This window comes from Epinephelus lanceolatus, chromosome 11 (assembly GCF_041903045.1).
Source record: "Epinephelus lanceolatus isolate andai-2023 chromosome 11, ASM4190304v1, whole genome shotgun sequence".
In the NCBI taxonomy this organism is placed as follows: domain Eukaryota; kingdom Metazoa; phylum Chordata; class Actinopteri; order Perciformes; family Serranidae; genus Epinephelus; species Epinephelus lanceolatus.
The window spans coordinates 34,207,672-34,235,549 of NC_135744.1; the positions used below are offsets into that span (position 1 = coordinate 34,207,672).

Here is a 27,878-nt window from a genome sequence, read left to right on the forward strand (position 1 = left end):
TAACACCTAAGAAATTGCAGCACTTCATCATAACTTCTGAAACTTCTGAATGCGTTAAACATCATAAAGCGATGATATAAAACCATGCGAGAGCATCTGAGGGAGGATTTTCTGACACTTAGTGGCCAGAAGGATGAACGGATAATGTAAGCTGGCAATTTCACTGAAGTCCCACAAGAAATATCTGCCTCTCGGTCTTGGACCCACTCTCAGATCTGTCGAGTCATTAGTTTCAGTTAGATGGAAAAATGCACTTGAGGAAGAGAGAAACATTTCAGATGGCTTGACAATTAGATTGATGGTATTGGCCTTTTATTAAATTAATTTTGTTGTTATTACTATTACTATTAGCAGTAGCATTTCCATCATAAAAAAAACTGAACCTTGTGAAAATTGCTACTTTAAAGATATTACATATTGGCACAAAATATTGCTTATTCGCAGCTCTCCATCCAAACAAATTGATCTTGGCATCAACCTTGATGCTAACGTCAATCTCAATTGATCTTTGCATCAACGACTTAAGAACTTGATATGGGATTTTAATTGTAAAATGTTGATTCTGCACTCTGGAAGTGATATAAACAACAACCCCCAAGATGCTGTCAAGTGTAAAAAAATATTGACTTTCTTTCATTTGATCTGCAATAACAAAATACCACAGCACTGACCCACTGGGCCAGAGCTAATTGAAGTCCAGCATGACATATCTTGAAGTGAATAAAATCAGTATGTCCAAACCTTGTAACAAAAAGTTAAGGGAAGTGAAACTTGGCAGAGTGTCTGTTAGGGTGGGAAGAAGAAGGAGAGCCAAGGCCATGCTACTGTTTATAATATGAGACTTATTTTAGAAGCCTCTAAATCTGTTTTGACATGTAGAACACTCGTGGGTTGACTGGTGCTGTCCCTGTTGCCAACCAGAGGCAGATGGGAAAAAAGGGATGGCAAAACTCCACAGTACATTCCATCATAAAGCATAAAGCATCAGTCCTGTATCAAGGCTTACCTACCATTCCAGGTTTAAATGAAATGACATGTATTTAATGGTGCATGTGTTCATTCTGGATAAAATATAGACTGTGGAATACATTCTATATTTTGTGCTTCATAGTGCATTTGCACAAGCTTTTTGTCTCTTTTGAATCCAGCACAAATTGCTCAAAATAATTTGGTTCCTGAACGGAGAACGCCACCATATTCATTTTGATGGTCTCCTGATTTTTGTCCAAAATAGTTTAACATAAGAGGAATAGAGTGGTGCAGGAGTGAGTCCTAAAACCTGGAAATGAGTTAACGTTTTAGCACTTCTGGTGCCCTTGTCTCAAAGTCAGTGGGTTTTTTTGAAAGGGTTTTGGGTTAAACGCCTGAAATCCGTGTCCATGTCCGTGGTTAACACAAGCTTAAGAGACTTTTAGGTTTTGATCTACAACATAAAATACACCAGTGAATAACCAACTCATAAATTTTTAAGCTGTTACATGTCTCTAAAAACTGGGTTGCTAACAAGTGGCTAAATGAGACTACAGAGCACCATCATGCAGAACACAGCTTCACAGCCTCATTGTGATGGAGACAATGAAGCCATGCAACTGTGGTGTTCATTTATAGCCTAATCTTGGCTTTTACTTCTGGGGTTTGCATTTATAATAATAATAATAATCATAAAAATTGTGTTCTTCTGTGAAGATTATCATGCTAAAAAAATGTGTAAGTATCATAACCTTTACGACAGAGCTTATTTAATGCAGTAATCCAAAATCAAATGAAAAAAAAAAATCCCATTTTCTTTTTGTCGAGGGAACCAGGGCGACGCTAACTTCCCTGTTGGCCTACAAATAAACATCAGCCCTGCAGCACTCTATTCAATTTAATTCAATTTAATTCAATAAGCTTTATTAGCATGACTTTTCTTATGTTCTGCTAAAGCACAATTACAATTTAAGACGCTAAAAGTTCAAAAACAATTATTCATTCACTTTGCTTACCCTTTTATGGGTCGTGGGGGGGCTGGAGCCTATCCCAGCTGACATTGGGGCAAGAGGCAGGGTACACCCTGGACAGGTCACCAGACTATCACAGGGCTGACATACAGAGACAGACACACATCTCACATTCACACCTACAGACAATTTAGCATCACCAATTATCCTGCATGTGTTTGGACTGTGGGAGGAAGCCGGAGTACCCGGAGAAAACCCACGCTGACACAGGGAGAACGTGCAAACTCCACACTGAAGGGCTCCCCCACCCTAGGTTCGAGGAACCGTTTTGGTAGTGATGGGCAAAGCAGTTATTTAGATGTTACTGAATCACTAGAATCAGTTCATTAAAAAGATTCATTCAAAAGATCACCGAATCGTTCAGTGCTTGGCGGGAGGAGCCCTGACTGTGTACTGCATAGTCTGACTCAGTCTCTCTCCGTAGCTTGGAGAAAACAGTCCCTATGAAAGTGTATCGCTGAGAAGAAATTATTTGAATCACTCAGGAATCGAGCTTACGTCATTCACTGAGTGATTCGTTCACCGAGTGATTCGTCATGTGGTAAGCAGTTCCTCCCTGCACCCTGGCTGCCTCGCGACTCGCGAGTGATTCATTGTATGCACGGACCGAATCGGCAGTTCCACTCCTGGCCTGCATGCTCGCTGCTGAGCTCAACTGAACTGAGAAATGAACAAATCAGTTCCAGAAGTGATTCAGTTCATTACGTTCAGATTCGTTCTTTTGAACGATTTGTTCGCGAACGACACAACAGTATTTTGCTGTGAGGTGACAGTGCTAACCACTGTACCACCATGTCGCCTCAAAAACAATTAGCAACAATGTATTATTACAAATGCATAGACATACATTTAGTTGTGTTGGTTGTCTCTTAGGTCAGAGAGTGAATGTGTCTGTCAGTCTTTATAGCCAGGCTGTTTGCACCCTAATAATATATATTTAGATGCTTTGAAATCAGCGGTATCATCACTACTTTCCAGAAGGAGATGTATTTTCATGTTGACTATCATTTTGTCAGAGACTGTTAAATCTCAAGTGGGTGGAAATCTCCATTTTGGAACAAACAAACTTCTCCAAACTCTTCAGCTGCTGATTGTTATTTTAGTTCTCATGTAGCTCACTCACAGAGAGATGAAAGCTGTTTCAGAGAAAGGACACTGCAAGCACCAGATGCCTACTAATTTCATGATCTGTGCAGCAGCCATATCAGCGGGGTGGCAGGAAATTGAATTAGATGAATTAAAGGAATTTATTTAATCTCGTAAATGTTCAGAGAAAATGTGCTCATCCGTTTCTGCTAAAAATAGACCTCTGTGTGTGTGTGTGTGTGTGTGTGTGTGTGTGTGTGTTTTGTGCTCATTCACATGTTCAATATGTTGTGTGCAGAAGGAGGAAAATTATCTCCCATCTGCATTTTTTTTTTGGTCCCGGAGAACATATAATAAGATAGCTTCATCCCCTGCTTTTTCCTCTCTCCTTGAGAGGCGGAAAAAGAAATCTTAATTGAGGGTACAGTAGGTGGTTTGAGATGAGGGGTTGCGGCAGTAGAGGAAATTTAGTAGTTTTAATCCACTCATCCACCCAGGCAGTGACAGCAGGATTACAGTAGAGACTTTATAAAAGAAGCCAATTATGACAGCATATAGCAATACACTGCCCTAAATTCAATTACCCTCTCTGGCACTTTTCAATTTTCTTTCATTAAGTGGATTAAGAAGAAAGACATGTTCTTCAAGTTTAGAAACGATTAAAAGTCTAAAGGAAGATGAGAGGCAATGGAGGGGAGGAGACTCATTTCTGCTTATGATTAGTCATGGGTGTTTGCTGTAGGAATTCATGTTTCCAGCATCAAATTGATTTTGTTCATCATGAGGCAGAGAAATGATCCATGTCAGGCCTGCACAACTGAGAGGTTTCTTAATGACATTTTTTGTTTGTTTGTTTATTGGGTTTGTTTGTTTAGTTTTTTTTTTTTCCTCACCCACCCAAACTTTCCACACGTCATGACTTGCCTGTCCTTCAGCATAAAAAGAGACCTGCAGTAGAAGTGTCTTGGGGCTAGCCTGGAACAAGTGGTTTAACATGAAAGGCTTGAATCTAGTTGCCAGCATTGCCTTCAACAGGAAACTACATTTGACAGATCGTCACAGAGTTTCCTGGCAAGAAAATTTCCTCCAAACTCGTGCAACCTTGCTGAGACGACTGCTTTGTGCAGCGCTGACCAAAAGGCTTCTCTACGTATTGTGGCCCTGAGACCCATAACTCAATCAGAGTTTCTCTGTTTAAGACAGAAGAGGCTCAATACGTCTCCTCTGAATAATGACAAAGTTTTCCTCCATGCCTTTTTCCGCTGTATTTATTTTCCCATTTCTCATTCTGTAAAGAATTCTGTAACTCCAGGCCAGGAGCAGAGCCAAGTGCGTATAATTTACTTCCTTTTCACGCTGCACCAGTTAATCTATGGCTAAAAGTCAGACATTTTATTGTTATGGATGCCAGAGGTGTTTTTGTTTCAGCACTGGTGTGGAAATAATCTCGTTTTAATAACCCTTGGGAAGGACGCCAGCATGGTAGTTTTCATAGATGTGACAGAAGGACATTGGTATGAATTTCCTAGTTTTGCAGAATCACAAAAAGTCAATTTGATCATTTTATATTTACCATATGTCTTTGTCATCTGAATTCATATATATTTTGTTGTTCCTGTTGGCCTTTTCTCTTGTATCCTCTTGACTATAATATAAAGCATTAGTGAGGATCAGCATGATTGTTCCTGCTTCTCATCTGTTCTTTTCATTTAAGGTCAAGCCTACATCAGTGATGCTGTGCGCCTCCCATTCCTTCCCGTCCCTCAGCAGAGGTCGTCAGCCTATTATTTTACATTATCTGTCATCACCAAAGAGGATGGATCCACCTGCAGTATTTGGTAGCCGTGCAGTTCTTCTGCACCAGCAGAGTGATTGATCTCCTCCTTTGCATCCTGATGAAAGGGTACACCTTTGTTCTTGCAGGTGCCCAGCGCTTGTCCTATTAAATCATCTTCTACCCTCTGCCTGTATTTCGTACCAGTACCAGACACAGGTTTTCTCAAGCTATAGGTCAGAACCCAGTAGGGCCTCATACCTACCTGTGGTGTGCAGAAAAGGAGGTAGTTTGTGATGTTTAACCATATCTCTCTCTGTTTTTAACACAACTCTTGGATGTGTTTATTAATCATTGTTAAAAGAAAGACTGAATATTATAATAGGGGGTTATTATGTATCTGCACACAGTAGCAAGTGGCCTTTTAGGTTTTTTATTGGTACTTTGGACTACTGTGTAAATGCATCATAACCACTTAATAGCCTATTAATGTGATATTTGCAAAGCATCCATGACCTCGTAAAATGTAGGCTGCAGATGTTCATTTTTCATGAGGGCAATCCATAACACTAGAGAGTCTAAGAACTAAAAGTGGATTGACCTTTACAATAAAAATATTTCTGCTTCCATAATGTCTCCCATTCTCTGTATTAAAACACCATTTCAAAGGTGAGCAGGAGGACTTCATAAGGATTTTTAGCACAGGTCTATAACATTCAGAAGTGCACTATTTCACCCAGAAAAACCCCCCATTATGAGGCATAAAAATAATTGTATTTACTATACTATGTAGTATATTCATACAATATTCCAGCCTGTAGTTGGCAGCTATAGTTGTAATACCGACAGCCGCCTGTAGATCGCGCCATATTTTCTGCAGAGGGCAATTTGCCAATGTCCCTAACGACTTCCCGTCGGCTATGTTTTCACCCGGAAACTTTACCTTTCTCCTGACACGTAGCAACCGCAACCAAGTTGGCAGGACTCTGGGTAGATTTGTCAAACAACACAGGTAAGTGTTAGCATTTGCAATGCTTTATAGCTTAAGTATAATGCTTATGTAAGGAGAGTTGAACGGCATATTAAAGCCGCTGCTGACATTATGCACGAAACACGCAAGCTAGGTCTCCGCAACTGATTTAGCTAGCATTAGCTAGCCTGCTAGCAGCAGAGTTAACGGTACGTTAGCCACCCCGAGATTAATATTAGCGTTTGTTTACTTAACAAGATAAGTTACTTCTTCTTTTAGGTGGTTGACAGTTTATACAGTTAAATATTTAAAAGTCAAGTAGACTGTCAAGATATAATTTTATCTGTGTTGTTTGTGTGTGAAGCTGACTACGTTAGCTAGCTACTTTAGCTCTCAGTTGTTTTAAATTGTTACGAAGGAACCTTTAATGCTATCTTAACCTAACAGCAGCTAGACAGAGCAGTGAATAACAGTTCAAATGTATTAAAGACAACGACGTGTATCACGTAAAGTAGGGAATATTGGTTAAGCTAACGAGATACAGAACGTCGGTCAGTTAACGGTCCCTGACGTTAACGTCGTTATTTTATTGCGCTAGCGTGATTTAGCGCTCGGTAGAGATGCTAATAGGTAGACGTGGTAGTTTAAGTCCTTGTCACGGTTTTACCAACAGCAGTATTGACGCCTCAAACATTCTCAGCCCTGGTAGTGGTGGCAAGTTGTCTTTTCCAGGTTATGTACATGTTGTTGTTCAGGCCAACTGGACTTTATATTACAAAGCTTAGTCATTCAGTGAAACAGTTTTATAACGTTTGTAACGTATTGTATCATCTCACTGTAGACCAGAGTACCTAGCTGATAAGTTGTGCTTCTGTTTCTTCTCCTGTGTGTCCAACAGACTGAAAGATGTCAGGGTTTGACAGTTTTAACACAGACTTTTACCAGTCCAGCTACAGTGTAGATGACCAAAACCAGGCAGCCTATGGCTACAGCAACACTGAAAACCCCTACAACAAGTAAGTAAAGACAGCCTTATGCTCCTCAGCTGTTAACATCTCCAAGAGCAACATTATTATTATTCTTGTATGTGCCATTTCAGCTGCTGAAACTAACCTATGTAGCATTTTGTTCCCTGGCTGCATACTATGTGAAATAGGCAGCTTTAGAAATCATCTAATATCCTTTCAGTCAGTGAATACTGTTGAGTGTTATTCTGTGTTTCCCAGGCAATACGCTGGTCAGTATGACTACTCCCAGCCCATGGCTTACTCCTCCCCAGGGATGATGCCGCCCCAGCAGCCATACACAGGACAAATCTTCCAGCCCACACAGACCTACACCCCATCACCAGCACAATCCATGTATAGCAGCAGCTTCGATGACGAGCCACCACTGTTAGAAGGTAGGCAGACCACAACCTGGAAGCTATGACTGCTACCTGCCTCCTTGGTTCTCATGCAGCTCCTCTCACTTCTCTTAAAATGTTTTACATTTGCGAGAGCAGGAATTTTGTGAGTGATTCTGAGTGATATTCTGTCAGATGATTGCTATTTCTATACTTAAAATTGATAAAAACCACTGAGTCAGAGTTGGTTACAGCTTCTCAACAATGAAAATTTGCTTTAGTTACTCTGTTTCATATTAGTAGTTAGTACTTATAGTTGAATACCTTTATTGGACTTTGTAATTTGGGGTAAACTGGAGAATAATCAGTTAGTGAATATAATCATAAGTTTCACTGTCAACCATTTTTTGGAATAATTGCATGTAAGTTGTAGAGCACCAGCTGAATTCCTAAAATATAAAATTATAGTGGTCCTGTTGAAATCAGTCTGCAATCTCACTTCTGGGATATGAACCTAAGATCTGTTATTAAGGCGTGAAATTAAAGTTTCATTTGCCAGGTGCAATCACTACCAGAGGCAGAGAATCTCATAGCTGCAGAGTTTTGATAGCATAGACGGGACTGATGGATCAAAGGCTGGCTACCTGGCAAAGTGACTGCAAAATTGGCAGACCTGACTTTTCCAAAAGTTTCGCAGCAGTTCTCATCTAGTTACACACATGAGAAAACTTAGCAGACATGCTGCCACTAAAAACTTTTTAATTACATTGTGTTGTTGACTCTTTGGACCGAACCATCCGGGCTTCAATGTGCAATAGTTGCACTTTGTGCTTCTCACACTTACAGAAATTGAAGATTTTTTAAAATTATTTTTTATTAAATGACAGACTAAATCAGTTTAATACATCTGACCCCACCTAGACCTAGAGGTCAGTCTTTATTGATCTCATTGCATCCATTCCTGTGTTTGAATATACGTGTGGTACCACACAGCTATGTATCAATGTCAGATTGACTGCTGAGCTTTATTAAATGCACTGAAACCATGAAAATGTTGATGATCGTTTTAATTTAATTCACACTTTAAACTAAAATGAGTGTGTCCTGGATAGGAGAAGACAAACCTTCAGGCTATTCTGAGGAGAAATCCTTCCTTGCTCCTCATGCAAAGCTCTGAGGGAGAAGTTTAATTATTCCAGGAGGCGAGACCTTTCTTTGTAACCGTGAAGGCGTAGTGTTTATATAGTAAACCAGTTGTGCACACTGTATGCTGTTGCATCTCTTCCACGCGTTATTCTGTCACCACTATTCTTTCCAAAGTTGTTATGCAACTCTTAATAGTTTATTTTTTTCCTACCGGCTATGTTTGATCATAGATCATGTTCTAATATCCAACATTTCTGATGTGTGTTTTCTCTGCCTTAGAATTAGGGATCAACTTCGACCACATCTGGCAGAAGACTCTGACGGTGCTCCATCCATTGAAGGCAGCAGACGGCAGTATCATGAATGAGACAGACCTGGCTGGCCCCATGGTCTTCTGTTTGGCATTCGGAGCGACACTTCTCCTGGTAAATCATTTGGTTATCATTGGTAAATAATAATTTGTAGGAATTTGTGTCAGTAAAACAGGCACTGACATCCCTGCAGCACCTTATGATACGAACTGTACACCTACCTGTACAGCTGTCATCATGTAGGTGTGTGTATATCTCTGTCTCACTGTGTGGATGTATGTATTCTTTGCCTTTCTGTTACCAGTCAGGTAAGATCCAGTTTGGCTACGTGTATGGTATCAGTGCAATCGGCTGCCTCGGCATGTACTGCCTCCTCAACCTAATGAGTATGACGGGCGTCTCGTTCGGCTGTGTGGCCAGCGTGCTGGGATACTGTCTCCTCCCCATGATCCTCCTCTCCAGCTTTGGAGTCCTCCTCTCTTTACAGTGAGTACACAGGGAAACAGTAAAGTTTATGAATGTTATCATAACCTGTAAGTCAAACAAAGGCTTTTCTTTGTCTTTAGACCACACTGTTGAGTTCAGGTTCAGTTCACATATAGCAGGAGTTTAGTACATCAGGGGAAAAAAACAAATGTCAAAAACTGACATAATTCTCTTACTGGGGACTTTGGTAACATTTTGCCCACTGGCAACTTTGGTATAGTTTAACTATTTTTATTAAAATAAAAATAAGAAACATTTCAAACACTTCTATAATGCACTGTATAAACACTGATCAAACACTTTCCAAAAGGCAACAGGTCATAACAAGCTATTAAACTGAAAAGCATCTATGAAACTGAAAATACGAAATGTCGGTTGCTTTTCCTTGTCCCACTGATCGACACATCTGATGCCCTCTAATGTCAGCATGTTTCCATTCACATGTCCTTCAAGAGTGGAGCAATGCCAACACACCTTCCATGTGTTATGCACAACTCTCTCTCTGTTGCTGTTGTAGCTGCTTGGGAACTAGCATGCAGGTCTTCAAGCTCCAGCATTTCATTTGCAACCACCATAGTGTGGCTGACTAGCATGCCATTCAACATGTTGTGCTAACCACAGCACATGTTGCTAATGGCATACAGTTAAACGTTTTCAGGCAGAACATCAATCAACACACTGCATATTCTAAACGTTACACCCCTACTATAGAGAACTTTGCGTAGTTTACACTTCTTAGGCAGGGGTTTGTTGTATTTGTACTTTAGTTGGATGTTTAGGAGTTTTAAAAATAGCTCTACATTTAATAAAACTATATAAATGTAGCCTTACTCCAGCTAACTGTTCAAACACTGAAAGGTAACCTCCTTCTACCTTCTTGTCCTTTTTAGGGGCATGATTGGAATTATACTAACGGCAACAATCATTGGCTGGTGCAGTTTCTCGGCCTCAAAGATCTTCATCTCGGCATTGGCCATGGATGGGCAGCAGCTGTTGGTTGCTTACCCGTGCGCTCTCTTGTATGGGGTCTTTGCACTCATTTCTGTATTCTAAACAAAGTCATCGTGTAAGAGTTTGAAATAACCACTCCCCAGTTTCTGTAATTTCAGTGTAATTAGTCGTCAGTGTAATTAGTGTAACTATTGGCCAATTACACTGTTACGCTGCAGAAAAATGGGAGTTCCTGTCTAAAACGGCACCAAGGTATTTTTTTTTTCTTTTATAAACAAGCCTCCGCCTCTCACTACATTCCGACTTGACCATCTGCAGGGTGGAGTGTATTGTCTCTCTCATGTCTTCTCTCCACTTTGTTCCCCTCACACATCTTAAAGGAAAGGACTGTCAAATAAACCTGGTGAAAAATATCTCTCCTGTGGACCACGTTGAGCCTCGAACGACCTGGTGCAGTCCTATGATTTTAAGGACATCAAGGGGGAAGGAAGTGAGCAATTAGTTCACACACTTGAAACCAGAGGAGACAATTTAATTTGGACACAGACGGGAAAAGGTTCTCAATTTTCTCAAGATGGACTGATAACCAACCCTCCGCAAACCCTGCAGGCTAATTTGGAGCCAGTGGAAACATCATGATTTTTGCAAAAGCTGTTGTTGGTTCTGGCAAACCCAGTGATTCTACAGCTGCAAGACTAAGGGAAACACCCATTTTCCTTCTGCACAAGACTACAGTAGCTCATTCTGTTTTTCCACCCTAGAAAAGGTGGAGAAAAATAGGGGATCTTCTTCTTTCCTCCGGGACTGAGGAGTCATGAATTTTATCATTTGCTCATCACAGCAGCGATCCGATCTTTGATGTAAAAACAGCCACTCTGCTATATCTTATGTATTGTTTCATTATATTCTCTTGAGATTCGTTTGAGTTTTGATGCCTTTAAAGAAGAAAACACTGTTTGCACAAAAGCATTGTTTTAATTTTCAAAACCAAACAAATCTGATTGGATATTGAGAATTAAGAGTCTGAGAGATACTGTATATTTCTAGGTACAGACACGTCTCCATAGGTTGTTGATACAGTTTGCATCCTTACATCTTTATTTTAGAGTCAGCTCACTTTGTATGCTCTGATGTGTCATCTGTTGTTCATGTCTTCTCATGCACATTAAAGTTGTCTTTGAAAGTTACCTGCCTTGTGATATTAAAAGGTGCATTATACAGTAAAGCAGATAATTGGAAGAAGTCATGTAACCTCTTTAAAGAGAGACTGAAACTTCGATTTTGTTTGGCCCGTGGAGCTATAGCTATTAGCTGTGTGGCAGAAGGAAGGCAGGTCTGCACTGGAGGAAGTGGGTGTGTGATGCATATTGACAGTTACCAACAAGCTGGGCTGATATCACAGCTGGTGGGTAGATCAAAGGAAATATTCTGCATGCTTTGATGATCATCATTGTCATTTTTACTGCGTCTTCGGTCTGGAAGGCCTTCAAGATTTGAAATGAGGTCTATAATTGTATGAAAAGTGAGTGCAGACATTTCTCTGTGGACATGTTCACACCTCCCAGCACTTGACACATCACCTCTTAGAACATTTCCAGTTCTTTAGTCATCAGTTTCAAAAACTCTTTAAGCCATTATTTTTTTTTCTGTTTATTTTAACCAACTAGGCAGTAGGTTTTGACAAGTGCACTAAAACAACCTCTTCCTTATACCCTGCCACATAGGAACTACATATTCTCAAAATACTCAAATGTAACACCAAACAGATGACAGGATTTCTTCCTGACGATGTGCTCATGGTACAACACCACTGCATGTGATGTCTGCCACTTTTAAATATTGCCTTTGGACCATTGCACCAGAGGACCAACTTTAAAACAAAACACAGAAGCTTCTGCAGAGATTACTGTTGTATGTTTTTTTAATTTTGTCACCCTGATCAGTGAAGCTACATGCTCCAAAGCAGGGTGTCAGGTCCCTTTTTAAGTCTTAAAAATGTCTAAAATTGCATTTTATACACATCAGGTTTAAAAGTTATAGTTGTCTTATATTGAAATTTGTCAGTTCTGAATTGCTACAAACATTTTGTCCAATTTAATTTACCCATCTTCTTGTCAAAAAGAGTCGAGCAGTTCCGCAAAAAGGTCCGTATTTCTGATATTCCTAAAACTGTCTTTTTACCTTTATACTTGCACTTACTGGCAAAATGTAGATTAACTTAGCTCAATTTTAAAACCATATTCTCACATGAAACCTACCTCTACGCAGGACCACATAAGTTAAGCAAGTAAAAGATGATCTGATTTCAAAAAACATAAAGTTAAAGATGACACATTTCTTGAATAATTTATGCAAGATTACTTTGTTATTGGAATCTTTAACAGTTTCAAAATAACAAAAAAAGGAAAAGGGCCTGAAGCAAAAGTCTGGGCACCCTGCATGGTCAGTTCTTAGTAGTGCCCCCCTTCGGCAAGTATCACAGCTTCTAAATGCTTTTTGTATCCAGCCAAGAGTCTTTCACTTCTTGTTTGGGGGATTTTCGCCGATTCTAACAGCAAAAGGCTTCTAGCTCTGAGAGATTCTTGGTCTTTTGAGGTCCATCCACAGATTTCCAAAGATGTTTAGTTCGGGGGATTGCGAGGTCCATGGCAAAACCTTCAGCTTGCGCCTCTTGAGGTAGTCTATTGTGGATTTTGAGGTGTGTTTAAGATCATTATGCCGTTGTAGAAGCCACCCTTCCTTCATCTTCAGCTTTTTTACAGATGCTGTGATGTTTGCGTCCAGACTTTACTGAAGTTTAACTGACTCCATTCTTCCCTCTACCTGTGAAATGTTCATTGTGTCAGTGGCTGCAACACAAGCCCAAAGCATGATCGATCCACCTCCGTGTTTAACAGTTGGACAGGTGTTCTTTCTATGAAATTCTGCGTCCAGGCTTCTCCAAACATACCTTTGCTCATTGTGTCCAGAAAGTTCTATTTTATCTTCATCAGTCCACAGGACCTGTTTCCAAAAAGCATCACACTTGTTTAGATGTTCCTTTGCAAACTTCTGACACTGAATTTTGTGGAATATAAAGGTCATATTTGTACATGAGTCAGTGCACAGTAGAAGAGTGCACCACCACTCCAGACCTACCTGAAAACACTGTGCTATCTTCTTATAACCTTCTCCTGCTCTGTGGGGATCAATTATTTTAGTTTAAGGTCGAAGAGCTCAGATGTCTCTGCCCAAACTTTTTCATGGTGCTCCTTTCCTTTTTTTCACAAATTGTACCAAACAAAATTAAAAAAGCATTTCCTGTTGTTAACTTCATGCCTTTTAAAGATCCCTTTAACTTCTACTCACTTAACTATTCAGAGTAAATGAAATTTTGACCAAGGGTGCCCTAACTTTTGCATGCCACCGTACATACTACCTACCTTTATACTAACAGAAGAATTATCTAAAAATCTGTCTTAAGTTTGGTTAGAAAAATGATCTTGAAAAGGTCTTAAAAAACCCCACCCTGACTTATTTTAAAGGGAAATTTTGGTTTATTTCAACCTGTCTCCTATCGTCCTAAATTTGTTTCAAGTGACTAGTGAAAATAATAGTTAGCATGTTAGCCGTTAGCCTAGATACAGCCGGGGCGCATAGTAGCGTCAGACCTGTTAAAACGTAAATGAAAGGGCATACTTCAAGTGCAAAGTTAGTCCACTAAACAAGTTTTTTTCGGGAACAAGCAGCAACAGCTGGAAGGCAGAACAGGACAGTAGCCTGAAAAGTTAATTCATTTATTTTATGAAAGATTTATAGAATAATGGATTACTTTTTGCCAGACTTCGACTTTGTGGAGGAGGAATTTGATTTTGCAGAGTTTGATGGCCACCCTTATTTATTTTAGCCAGAATACACTGACGAAGAGCTTTGTGAAATTGAAGAACGAAGGAGGAGGAGAGAGAGGTGCAACAGGTAGAGGACGAGAGAGGAGGAATGGCTGCTGCAAGGCTGCGTAGCTCTGGAGATTGGTGGTGTACCTGTGAATGCTGTGCCCCAGTGCCCACAGAGGAGGAATGCCTCTGTTGCAAGGAATGGGACCGGTTGCAGCCTTATTTTCAAGGTCTGGATGTGACCGAGGACGAGACACCTCCACCTGGAGTACTATCCAGCTGGGCTTTATCTAGAGCTCACGAGATTTCAGGCACAGTATGAGATTGCTGCTTGTTCTCGCGATATTTCGGCCGCGCTTTGGAAAGCAGAGCTAAAGGGGTAAACAAACATGGCAGCACACCAGTAAGGTAAGACAACACGTTTACATGTCGTTTTCTATATGTTCTCTGACATTTATCCTAACGATATGAGGCGGTCTTTGTGGAAAAAAAGCTTGTTTAGTGGACTAACTTTGCACTTGAAGGTTGCCCGTTCACTTACGTTTTAACAGGTCTGACGCTACTATGCGCCCCGGCTGTATCTAGGCTAACGGCTAACATGCTAACTATTATTTTTATGTCACTAGTCACTTGAAACAAATTTAGGACGATAGGAGACAGGTTGAAATAAACCGAAATTTCCCTTTAAGTAAAGCTTCAGAATGCAAGAACTCGCATGATGCAAACAGAAGGCTGACAAGAAGAAATATTGAACTTTGTGGTTAGAACACAACCCTCTATTTCTTTTTCTCCCTTCTGGTTTTTCCTTGCACTAACATACACTAAACGTATACACAGTGGGGCCCCTTAAATGGATGATAACCCACTTAGGAGGAATGAATAATTCAAAAATGAAAATGGAGTGCTTTTTCTATTCCAACAAACTCAACATCAAGGAGATACTTTGCATTTCAAGCAAACCTAACAGGCGCAGTCTGCTCTCACAGGCTGCTCTCTCATATGGCCTTATGGTGTTTATACATGTATCTTCTGTATGTGCGATCTGTTTTGTGTGTTGGTTTAAAAAGGAGGTAAAACCAACCTGTACTTTAGTGCCAGTTAGATTCTTGATGCATTAAAAGGATCAGTGTCACATTTTCATGAGGATTCTTTTGGTAACACTCTAAATACAAGGTTGCTTGTGTATGTCATGACTTGTTTTTTCAACTCATTTTATGCACACACACTGTGGCGAGTGTCTCAAGTGCTTCAAATTATTCTGCAGCTCTGCGTCTTCTCAGCTCTGGGGATCTCAGAAGCGGCTGAAAGGCGTTGTGGGTACGACAGAAGTGAGCAGGATGTTGACATTCACGCACCCTTCGTGTGTATGTACAGTGTCTGGTTTCAGCCAGTTTGCAGTCGGGTTTCAATATCTTGCATCTGGATTCACTCAGGGGGTATCTCACATTTTCACATTTTCCCTCTTGGGCCTAGAGGAGGAATTCATTCCAAACTTCTGTATTTTCCTTTAAACAAGACCTCCGCACCATCTGACTGTCCTCACCCTGGGGTTCCCGAATTTTTCACTGGGTGCTTGAGTGACCATTTAAGATCATTTGCTGTGTGCATTCCTGTGGTGTGTTCAAGGACAGATGATATGTGACTCATATCCTGTGTGCAAAATGTTTCATGTAAAAATTGGATCACAATCAAAGTTTGATCAGCCGTTTCTATTTTCAGACAAACAGCTGATGATGTTCGGCATGACTAAAGCCCACATTTTGCATAAACCTGCTGCATATTACTGATTAGCGTCAGCTTCTCATGTGACCAGAAAAAACATTTAGATTACAGTTTACAGTTGCATTCTTTTATGTACATTTGATTGCTTGCTCAAATAATACAATACTGTGTACAAGTAGCAAACTGGTTTGACAGTCACATGATCTCTGTAAATATACAGGCAGAGGCAAGTGTATAGCGCAGAACAGGAAATGCCTCACGCTAAGTGTGTGTGGAGACCTGATTTAAACCCTGTGTAGCTGCCACGCACTGGTTTTCAGTCACACATAGGATGCATTTAAAAAGTACTTGACTATTGTTGATGCACTGACTTGGTCTAAGCTCAGTTTACAGAAATCCCTACAGTATATACAGAAGTGTAGTGCTTCATCTGCTTATGATTAACAGATCTTATTGTCAATAGAGTACTCTGATTACTTCTTTTTGCACCTACTGCTGTATTTCAAGAGTTTATCATTCCATAGGGCAAATATAGTTTCAGAATTTGCTAAATGTGCTGCTGTGCGCCAGCTTGTGCAGCTGCAGTACATCCTATTCCTTTCCACTATGTTTTGATGATACCACCGCTGAAACTTAGCTTATTTATGTTCTCCATAGCTGGATTTAGTGGAGTTCACAGTGCATATCCATCCATATATAACAGGTGATGAGTCACTGATTCTACAGATGTGTTCACAACACAGTGGATGATATAGAATAATATATAATATATATAATAAATAGAAGCTTGAAGCCAGAAAAGTTCACCTCACACTAATTGACTGTTTTGGATATTCGTTCCGTCTCCCATGTGGACTATTTGCTATACTAGAAAGTTATGGAAATCTTGATAGGAGCCAGATGGCTGTTGAAACGACAAAATCGGCACCAATACAAGTCTGAGAGAAGAGTCGAGTCTTCCTGTTTGTCTTCGCCCCCTGAAACATTTGCACCCAAGCGCCTCCAGATGACAGTGTTGAGTTAGTTATCGTCCATCCTCTTGGCTGATTGAATATTGTTTTTGCTGTGTTCATTGGCCACAGTCTGACATTTCCCCCAGAGCAATGACTAAATCCCTGCATCTTTTTCTAAACTTCCCTACAGTCATCATCAGGAAATTTATGGCTCTCTCTGGATCAGAGCAGCATCTATGTGGAGCTCCAGTCTAACCCACCCAGCTCACGACTCAGACTGTTTTATGGCTTTCTTGTCTACACATTTGTTTAGTTGGCTCCTTGTTTGGTTGCTTAGTTTGCAGGATAATCGCATCTTACATAACGTAGCGGAAAATGCCATTTGGTGGCGACTTTTGTTTTTTTTTTTAAGTGCCTCAAGTATCCTGAATGCACATACTGTACTTTAACCATGGGTGGGCCGTGAGAAATCTGTGGCAGTCCCTAATTTTGTCCCTGTAAACACCTATTGCACAATATAACACCATTACTGTTACTAAACTTAAATGGTTGTGGGTGGAACATTTAAGTATGGTTAATGACTCGACTGCAGTAAGAAACAATATCGCTGAAAGGTGTAAATGTTCCAATTTAAAGTCCTGGAAACAAAATGACAATATTAGTCATCACTGGAATAAATATAATGCCTAATTAACCTGCAATAATGCTCCTCCTGCTGCCGCCTCCCATCGCTACTTTGTCGTACTTTTAACAATGCAAATAATCATAAAAATCAGCATCCTCATCATCAGGAGCTGTTGTAGGAATGACTGACTAGTGGACCAGTCTGCTTGTCTGCAGGGAAAAAGGGCCACTGTACCATTATGTTATCTAATGGAGGATAATCTCACCTCCATCTGGCCAGCCTGAGCCGCAGTCTGTTCTGCCCAGCAAGCTGGCCCGGCTGACTGGTGAGTAGCAGCTAATGATGAAAGCGTCTCCTGCTCTGCTAGAGAGAAATGCATGGAGAGCGACAAGCTGTAGGGATGGAAGAGGAGAGTAGGAGGAGAAGGAAATGCATGGGAGTTGTACTGAATACTAAAGAAAAAACGCAAGCTAAATTCCTACTTACAAAGCAGCATAAAATGAGTAGCAAAATTAATTGTGAATCTGGCATGGGCAGGTTATAGGGCTGTGTGTCATTCACAGCGTCTGGATAAGTCACAATATCATCTGATGCCCAGGGGATTTTGTGTACATGCAGCTGCTACTGTTACGCCTTCACAACTGGAAGCTGTAGAATTAAACTTAAACGTGACATTTTCTGTCTTTTTTTTATGTGAACTCATTCTGTTGTCCTGATCTTAATATATACCGTTCCAAAAAGTGACTTCAATCTCTGAAAGACAACAATATGCATCTGTATTTACTGAAACATGACATGACTTTGCAGCACGGCGGTTTCCTCTTCTTGTTTTGCTTTGCCATCTTAACTTCCCTATAATTATATTGCTTAAAGGGATAGTTTGGATTATTTGAAGTGGGGCTGTGTGAGTTCCTTGTTTATAGTCAGTGTATTACCTACAGTACATGGCAGTTGGCACGCTCCCTGTTTGGAGAAGCAGACAAGAGTACCACTAGGGAAGCTCAGCAATGAACTGCTGTTGATGGGGGTGTTCAGCAAAACGTATATTAGCCACTTAAAAAAAGGCCTATCTGAAATGTTACGATCAGTCTACAGCCCTTTCCGCTGGCACTACATTTTCTAAACTGTATAACTTTGCTATGTCTGTGCATACGCACAACTGGGCTGCAGACTGCATGGTCAGCTGTTTGGGTCAGGCTTGCAGCAGTTTATGGAAGAGACAAAAAATACAAGAACATTTTTAAAAAATTATGACAGGGATGATGAAATGCCGTTCACTCGGAAACAAAAGGATAACTTTGTGAACTAAAGAATACATGGGGTAAAGCTTTTGCAAAGGGAGACTGAACAGGAGGAGGAAAGGCACAGGAAGCTAGAGGCAAAGAAAGACCACAAGCTAACTGTGTAAACTGTAAACGTGTGCTCATGGACCCAGAGAGCTACTGTTCCCATGAGTAGAACAATACAACTTCAGGCTATTTCTGAATTGGACGATGCCAGTGCTTCACACTCAGATCGCTGTTTGGCAAGTTGTTTCATTTATTTGTAGGTATTAAGTGTGATTTTAACCTGATGGCTGGGTGCAGCAGAGCTCTTCAGCAAGTGTCTCTCTGGCTTATTTGGCAGTGGCGTTACATGATCCTCTTGATGAGAATATTTATTGCCATTGCCAAGTTTTCTCGGTCTTGCAGGTGAAGCGTTGATGTCTATATTTAGTTTAACAAGCCACAGCTGTTTTCATTTCTTTGTTTGAACAGCCCGGAAAAACACAAGCACGAACCATCTTTAAAATCTTTTGAAAAGTAAAGTTTTATTTCAGTCTGGTGGCGCAACAGCACTTTCTGACCCTGATCTGCAGCCCAGTGGTGCTTATGCGTGGGAATACCTAAGCTCTACGGTTGAGAAAAATAGTGCCAAAGGAAAGTGCTGTCAAACGGCAAGGTGAGGGGGTGAAATCTTCTCAACACATCGTCCACTTAGACTGATACTGTTGTAGTTGTTGTTTTTAGTTGGGACTTTTTAAGTGGCTAAAATACGCTCGCTTGTTTTGGTGGTTCTCCTGTGTCTTTCTCCAATCAGGGAGCGCGCCAACTACATCTGCTGAAGGCAATACACTGACTATAGGTAAGTACCTTAAACAGCCCCACTTCAAAAAATCTGAACTATCCCTTTAAAGCAAAATTACATTAGCCAAGCCCTGGCTCGTTTTACCTCCACTATCAGTTTCAGAATACGTAAATTAGGCAATATTTTCTGCAAAAGGTCTGTTTTAAAATGTACCGATTGCACGCAATTGCGCAACGCATCCCTCATAATAACTGTGTCCAACCATGGGAACATTCTCTCTGGCTGCATCCTAATGGCAGATTAAAACACTATGGGTCTAATTGATGCTAATCAACACGACTAATTACTCCTCCTAGATAAACAAGCTTCACGCCTCTTTTCAAAATGTATCGAATGCATGCATATAACATTAGTGGTGAGGGCTTGAATATCTTAAAGATGCCCTAATCAATATTTGTTATATGACGATTATTGTGTATAATGCAAAGATATTGCTAGTATTGACAAACGCTCAACCTCTGCACTGTCCCACAGCTATACGAAGCTTTTTAGTCCGGTTTAGTGCATTGTTTTGGTTTCCCGGCCTTTCAAACTCAGCTTTTATTGATCTTGTTTCCAGCCTGATATTGTGTTTTTAAGCTCTGCCCCCAAAAACACTAGTGCAGCACTTTGCTGAGAATAAAAAGAACAGTTGTCTGGTTAGCACAAGCAGCGATGGTCTTCATGGATAGAAATTCATACATTACAGTTTTGCCGAATGAGTTCTGAGAATGCACTGACTCGTTAAAGCCCACTATGTACAAGATGTATAATATTTGTGAGAATTATTCATTCATTCATTCATCTTCTAACCGCTTCATCCTCTTGAGGGTCACGGGGGGGCTGGAGCCTATCCCAGCCGACATTGGGCGAGAGAATTATTAGTGATAATATTTTTTTTTAAAAAGTGTCAAGATTCTCATGCAAAATAAGAAACCTTTATTTTTTAATCTGAATCATTTTAAAGATGGTAGAAAAACACTTAAAGATATAATCTCAACCGGACTAAAGCATAAAATCACTTTAAATAAAATTCTCTGGTCCACGTCGTGGTCTGACACCATCTGCTCTGTCCTTGAAAAATCCTGTTATGTGTCTTCATTATTTTGTAAAAGGTGAGAAGGTGTCACTGGTTTTTAAATGGCGGACGGCAGCAGCTGTAGCTGGATAGCATAATAAATATGGCCTGTGTACAGGATGCGCTCCAAAAAGCCTCACAGCAATGAGGCTGATTAGGGTGTTATCTTCACTGAGGGAGCAGACGAGCGACAGGTGGAAATGTAACGATTGGTATTCAGCAACGCAGCGCCGCCTTTTAATGCATCTGCAAAGCCAACAGCACATGAATATTCACTGAGCAACTGTTAGCACAGCACTGAGTGTGATTTGCTCCTGCACTTCATTAGGCTAATTGTCCCCCCTCATTGCACTGCGGCCTCTTCTAACAGTTGATTCGGAACTCAATGAACCAACACACACACTGCAAGGGATGATCAGCAGAGTCCAGCTGAGGGAACCTGTGTTTTTTATGTGTATGTGAATGCATGCTCATGTGTATTCATGGGTGGGTGCGTATGTACTGAGTGTGCATGTACTGTTGCACAAGCATTACATTTATGTACATGCCTCTGTGTATACAGTTAGCTTGTGTGTTTCTGGGGGTGGGGGGATGCACAGAGGAAATAACAATACTTAGCTTGACGGGTTATTTAAAAGATGTGGATTTTATTGCAGTGTGCAAAAACACAGACGTGCACAAACTAAACATGTTGGAAGACATAAATACACAGAGAGACAGGAAAATGCATGTATATGACACGTAAGCTCTCAGTGCTGTTCCACATGCATACACACAGAAACAGACAAATGTACACAGGCATGTGCTGGCACACACACACACACACACACACACAAAACACACAAAGGATCTATAAAAAGCGCAGGAATTGTGGTCAAGCCACATTGATTTCAGAACATTATTGTGCAGTTGCCTGCATACTGCCACTTACTGTAGCCTGCCATAATGTTACTCCAACTCCAGCTGCACTCCACACTATTTCCACATATGACGATTTAACAAAATCCTCCACATGTGAAATGTGAAAAGAAAAAATGTCATCACAATTCTATTTCTTAAGAAAAGGCTCAGATTGTTTCCAGATTTTTTTCTATGTAGATGAACTCATTACCCTTTAGAAGATATCAGACCGCAAAGTAGATGTTGCCTGCAGGCCCTTTTCATAGCAGACAGTGTGACGTGTCATAACAGGAAAAACAGAGGTGTAGCTGATAATTTTATTAATGGCTGCACTGGGTTTAGGCGTTCCCGGTCTGTTGTTAAAAAAGGCAAAGGCAAGGTTTCAGCAGCTCGGTACTTTGCTCTTCTTTCAGCATCATGGAGAAAGAGTCAGAGAAACATTTGATCAATGAAACCACAACATCAACATAATAAAACTGGGAAAAGAAAATCTAACTTTTACTAGACAACTTTACATTGTTGCAGGTAGCTCAGAGTTTCCTAATTCTTTTGAGTGCAATGTTTAACAGATTTTAAGGGTTTATTTGGGACAAACTGGGGAGAAATTTGAGTAACTGGTGAGTTTGTGCAGTTTTTTTATCTTAACAAAATCAAAACTCTCAAGAGAAAATCTTAATTAAAATGCTTTTTGTAACTAGGCCAGAGCTGTCAAACTCATTTTGGTTAATGGGCCACATACAGCCCAATTTGATTTAGAGAGGGCTGGACCAGCAAAACCATTGCATAATAATCTGCATATAACAACACCACCAAATTTTCCTTGTCTTTGAATGCAAAGAAGTATAAGAACAGCCTGAGTAATTTTACGATAAATTAGGGCAGTTTCAACAGTACGTCTCAGTTTTCCCACATTCTGTCAGTCTGTTACTCGGTGTCATTACATGTGCATTTTTCCATACAAGTTTCCACCATGCTGGCATCACCACACCAAACTAAAGTGGGAGCTATTTAGGAAGTAGGTTAAAGGAAAACTTTGGTATTTTTCTAAACCTGGGTCCTATATACCCATGTGTATGTGTGTGTATGATTCATAGGTACAATTCGTTTTAAAATTGGTTCAGTATTGAGGGAGGCGGATGCAGCCGGCAGCCGCGAAATGAGCTAAAACTGTAGATGTGGGGGCAAATGCGTCCTGTATAAGTTTGCGCATTAAAAGTGCTTTTGTCGCCATTGACCGGTTCAGATCGGCAGTGCTATCTCTGTAAATAGCATACTAAGCGTTTCCCTTACCTTTCACTTCCTCTGGGCTGTGTGTGATGTCATCTCGCGAGAGCTTTGCTTGTTGCCGGAATAAAACAGAGGAGTCATGCTGAGCGCCGCTCAGAGTGGCGCTGGTTGTCTTGGAGTACAGTTGAGACTTTTACTGCATCGACTGAAAACAATGGTTCGTGTTTGTGCTTATCCAAATTGCAAGAACAGGATGTCGCGCAACACCCCATACAGCTTTCACAGGCTGCCTTTGTCGGATGGCGAGATGCTGAAGTTGTGGCTAGTTGTGCTACAAATGGATGCTAACACTCCTGTCCAGACACTGCACCTTGCAGACCATCGGGTCTGCAGTGCTCACTTCTCCCAAGATGACTACTGCCAGCCGAAGAAGAGAAGACATCCAATCCCGAAACACCTCTTCCTCAAGAAAACGGCTGTCCCACAATTAGAGAGAGCTACAGACACAGTGGAGGTAATGTTATATAAACAGTGTTCGATTATTTTCCTTTTCAGCAGTAGAAATTCATAATTATACGATATAATCGATAGAGGAAGATGCAGTAATGCGCAAACTTATACTGGACACATTTGCCCCCATATCTACCGTTTTAGCTCGTTTCGCGGCTCCCGGCTGCATCCGCCTCCCTCAATACCGAACTAATTTTAAAACAAATTGTACCTATGAATCATACGCACACATACACATGGGGAAATAGGGCCCAGGTTGAAAAATACCGAAGTTATCCTTTAAGTTATTCCCTGCCTTAGAAGCCATTTACACATCAAACGTTTTGGCAGTGCCTTTGCAGCAGGGTTCAAGATAGAAGTCTAATACAGAATCTTTTGTACTGAAGCTGCTGATTGACAATATTTTGCACAAAGTTCAGTACCGTAGAATGTGACTACACTGAGTATTCAGTGTTTTATCAGAGAACTGTAATCTGGTCAGGGGGGAAAGCCTCTAAAGATGGGTTGCCGACCAGCTCACCTGGTAGAGCAGGCGCCCCACACTGTAAATCATAAAAAAAACGGTAAAATGTCTGGCAGCAAAAGTTGCCAAACACTTACTGTAAAATTACAGTACCATTTAAAAAAAAAAAAATTTCTTACTGTAAAATTACAGTAAATAAAATTACGTGGAAAAACAGTTAATTTAAAGACAAGCTGTTATTTTACAGATTTTTCCTAAATTATTAATAGTACGGCTGTGTCCTTGCCGCTGTGGCTGTGGGCTCAATTCCAACCCATGGCCCCCTGCTCCCCCCTCACACTATAGCTGTCCTATCAAATAAAGGCAAAAAGGCCCAAAAAGTATCTTAAAAAAAGCCTCTAAAGGAGCATTTTACATGAAGTAGTTTACTCACTGTTTAACTTGCTCTTGAAACCTGGCACCTCTTAGCCTTTACAAGTGCATCAATATTAGGAGTGCAAAGGCATCCAGTGGGCTGATTTGGACCCTTTGGCAGGTCAGTTCCAGCCCACAGGTTGTATGTTTAACACCTCTGAAATAGGCAAACAAATTAAAACATCATTGTAGCCACGATTAATTCACCCACACAGATTTTCAGGTGTTTATTCACACTGTCCAAGGGTGAAAATCTCTGAGAATTCACTCATGAGACACCATTCCTCATCTTGAAAGAAAAAGTACTTTCTCTTTCAACTCACTGTGCTGCCTAGAGCCTTCTCCTTCAGTAAAGGAGAGGAGATACTTCACTCCTTCAGCCGATTCCCTAACCAACATCTCCACTGCCCACTCTTGATTCCTTCACAGAGTGTGTGTTTGTAGATTCTAGCTTGTACCTCTGGGTTAGTGTGTGGGAAACTTGCTCTCCTCTCCACCAAAGAAGGGTTTCACTGTGGTAAAATAAAGAGTTATGAAGGGATCATGGTAGATTTTGGTAAGATTCCTCCTTAGACAGAAATAAAACCCAAACAGAGGAATAAAAAAAGAGCACCTAAAGCTGAGTGAGCCAAGCAGTGTCTGGTGGATGACAAAGGAATCATTTAAGAACAGTATTACATTATAATTTGTATAATATGGCTGTATTATGTAATGTTTTTACCCGTAACAATTTAGCTTTGACATACATAATGCTAAGTATTCAGTATGAATGACAATAATTCTCCCGTCATTACAGGCCTTTTGTCAGCATTCTCTGTTTCGCCTCTCATTAATCTGCCTGAATGAAAGGATTTTACCATTCACTTTGGGTAGTGAAATTGTGTGCGGCTCCAGATTAGAGCAGCTACAAAGACCGGAAACCCATCTGGTCGTGCTGGGGGCGTTCTTATTCAATATGCATGACATAAGCATAATAATTCAGAACATCAGCATACCACAGCAACTCAGCTGACATCATTCCGTATTTGTGCTTTCATTAAATGTGACTCATCATTCATATTCCATTCTTGTGTTGTTGTTTTTTTCCCTAACTTTTATGATACCTCAACTGATTTGTATGAGAATTAACTGCACATAAAAATGCATCTAACTCCCTAGGCTATATTTTATGCATAATAAACTTCCATCAAAAAAAAAAAAGAATGCTAGCGTGGCTCATCCATATTTTAAGTTTATAAACCACAAATGTTGGCATTATTTATGCCTGCGTCTCTTTTTACTTGCAGTACTCGACATGATAAAATATACATTTACCTAATCATCTTGCCTATTTATTTATTAATGAAAGCCATTGCACCCTATTTATAGGCATGCCTGTGTTTTTCTGTAACTTATGTAACAGCCCCTTACCATTACAGCTGAACGATCAGAATATGCCCTAAGAGAAGAATGAATAGGCTGAATAAGTGTCCTTGCTGAAGTGACACACCCCTGGTGCATAATCACTGCATCCACTGGTATCTCAATGTAGTTTTAAAATCAGTCCTTACATGCTATAATATATTTTCAACATGCAATGCATCACAATATAGTAGTATATATAGTATATAGGCAGTCCTGCGGTTGCAATGCTGTACCTCATCTATGTGTAATATGTAAGCATGCACATCTCATGTTGCTCTGCAGTAGAGAGCACAGCACTTATGTATTCTCTTGGTGAATAACTGATGCCCCAAAGGATTATATTCTACTGTAATGCTTTTTTTCTACCAATATTTTTTTTTATCACAGCCTGCCCAACATATAGCAGTCAAACGTATTCTATACTGCTCAGTGGCGTAAGATTAACATCATGATTATTTCAGGAGTCATCAGCTCAGCAGTTTGAAGTAGCACTTGCAATGGCAGCAGCAGTAGTTTGAACCACCCCCTCCTTCCCTTCAGGATCCTGGAAGTAATTGGCAGCATGTTGGCGAGCTGCAGAGAGATCTATGGACCTTATTGCAACTCAAAAGGATGAGCTCAAACTGAAGAAATAGATCCTGACAGAGCCTTGTGTAACCCTGTGACTTTAAGTATTTATAAGACAGCTGGCAAAAAAACATAATGCTGGGGTTGAAATGCTAGACAGAGACACCCAGTAAGACAAAGATAAACCAGAGGAAAAAGAGACAGAGATTGACGGATGGGAAATCAAGTCTGTGCATCGTCTGCATAGAACAGCAGCTAGAATATTTTCTGCATGTTACCTTTGTTGACGTCAAACATTAATTTAGGGCATCAGCGTGGAAGAGATACAGGGTGCCTCAGGGCCCTGGAAAAAAAATGAAAATAAAATAAAAAATAATAATAATAAAAATTCACCAGTGGGCGCCCATCCTATTTTTTTCCGGAGGTAACAAATGAACAAATACAGAAAAAAAGATAGAAAGAGAGAAAGCAAGCAAGCAAGAAAGAAAGAAATACACTTTGCACCCCTGTTCCTCAAAATTTTTCTTCTGCCCTGCCCCTGCACCTGTACTGTGCACACTGAGAGTGGGGTCTGTGTCAAAATCTGGTCAAGATAGGCAGATATTTACGTTTTACCTGCATTTCATAATAATGAAAAGGTCCAAGCCTTCAGGTGCGGGAGGAGGAAAAGAAAGTCCGATATAGAGGTATGTCGTCTGTCTTATGTTATCTTTAAAATGCCATTCTGTGTGTAATGTCGTTAGATGTTTCATTTGTTGCAGCTAGCTAGCTAAGTAGCAATAAAGCTAATGCTACATAATAATGCTACGATAGCTGTTGGACTCAGATAATGTTACAGATTGAAGGATATGAGACTGAATGGCAAGCCAATAGCTAGCTATCTGGATAACTGCTCCTTCTTGTGCTGAAATTTCGCTGACAAATATCAGTGATAATGGCTAACACGAACTTGTCCACAAAAACAGATTTCTGCACTGGCTTGCACCAGAGATGTGAGCGCCACTTGGCATCGTAGCACATTGTAGTAAGCTTGATTGATACTGAAATATATCAATGAATTAGGTCTACACTGGATTACTGGCTTGCAAATTGGCTAATAGCCTATTAGCAATTAGGCTAAATAAAAAATGCTGTTTTACTACTATTAGTGAGTTCTGTGACATTTTATGATTTACACCTACCCCAGCAGCACTTTTTGTCTTGAAACCATTGTGGTCCCTGATGTTTGTGTCCCCAGTGCCGTCAGGGTAATGTCTCAATCTCGCCTAGGGCACCAAAATGGCTAGGGCTGGCCCTGGGGTGTCTTGAGGGGAGGTGGTGCAATTTGATTTGCTGCAACTCCATTTTGTTATTTAGCCGGATAATATACTTGTACAATAATTCTATAAAGCTTTATCTTATTTGTCACTGCGCTCTGGTTTTCAGTCCAGAGTCTGCTAGGTCTTGTTGGCATATCATGCAGATAGGACCCCTTTACACCTGTCATTAACATGTTCCCCATTTCCAGATTGTTGAAGATATAATAAAACCCCTGCACACCTACAGTGGTTGCATATCTCAGTTATCTAACAAATCACTGTTTCCTTTTCTTTTCTCATTCAGGAAACCTCACAGGGAAATGTATTTATGGCAATAGGCATAAGACATTTAAAGATGACAGCCGATCAAAGTATGTGCTCTGGCTCAGCAGATACCGCACAATGAATGGAGAGTTTCCAGACTTTAGTGGAAACAGCTCACTGTGCCAGGAAGTTGGCATACACCAGACTGCTGGGCACCTCGGTTCAGATAAAGAGTTTGTGAATGAGCTCGCTTTATTTAATCAGTTGATTCTCATGACAAGACATTTTTAAAAAAGTAAGATATAGTGCACAGTATGTACGATATCATTCATGTACACAGAGATCTGCTCCCTGTTGTGTACGTGTGTGTTTGAATATAGACTCATGAAGACTCAGTGGTTAGCTT

At 40.5% G+C, this 27,878-nt stretch overlaps 1 protein-coding gene across 1 annotated transcript; it reads left to right on the top strand.

Moving 5' to 3' along the window:
* Nucleotides 1–5,770: 5,770 nt before the first annotated feature.
* On the top strand, nucleotides 5,771–11,256 carry yipf5 (Yip1 domain family, member 5). The gene is made up of 6 exons (XM_033635960.2): nucleotides 5,771–5,872; nucleotides 6,729–6,846; nucleotides 7,057–7,232; nucleotides 8,601–8,746; nucleotides 8,937–9,118; nucleotides 10,009–11,256. The coding sequence occupies exons 2-6, from the start codon at nucleotides 6,737–6,739 to the stop codon at nucleotides 10,169–10,171; spliced, it is 777 nt and encodes a 258-aa protein (XP_033491851.1). The 5' UTR covers nucleotides 5,771–5,872; nucleotides 6,729–6,736; the 3' UTR covers nucleotides 10,172–11,256.
* The last annotated feature ends 16,622 nt before the right edge of the window (nucleotides 11,257–27,878 follow it).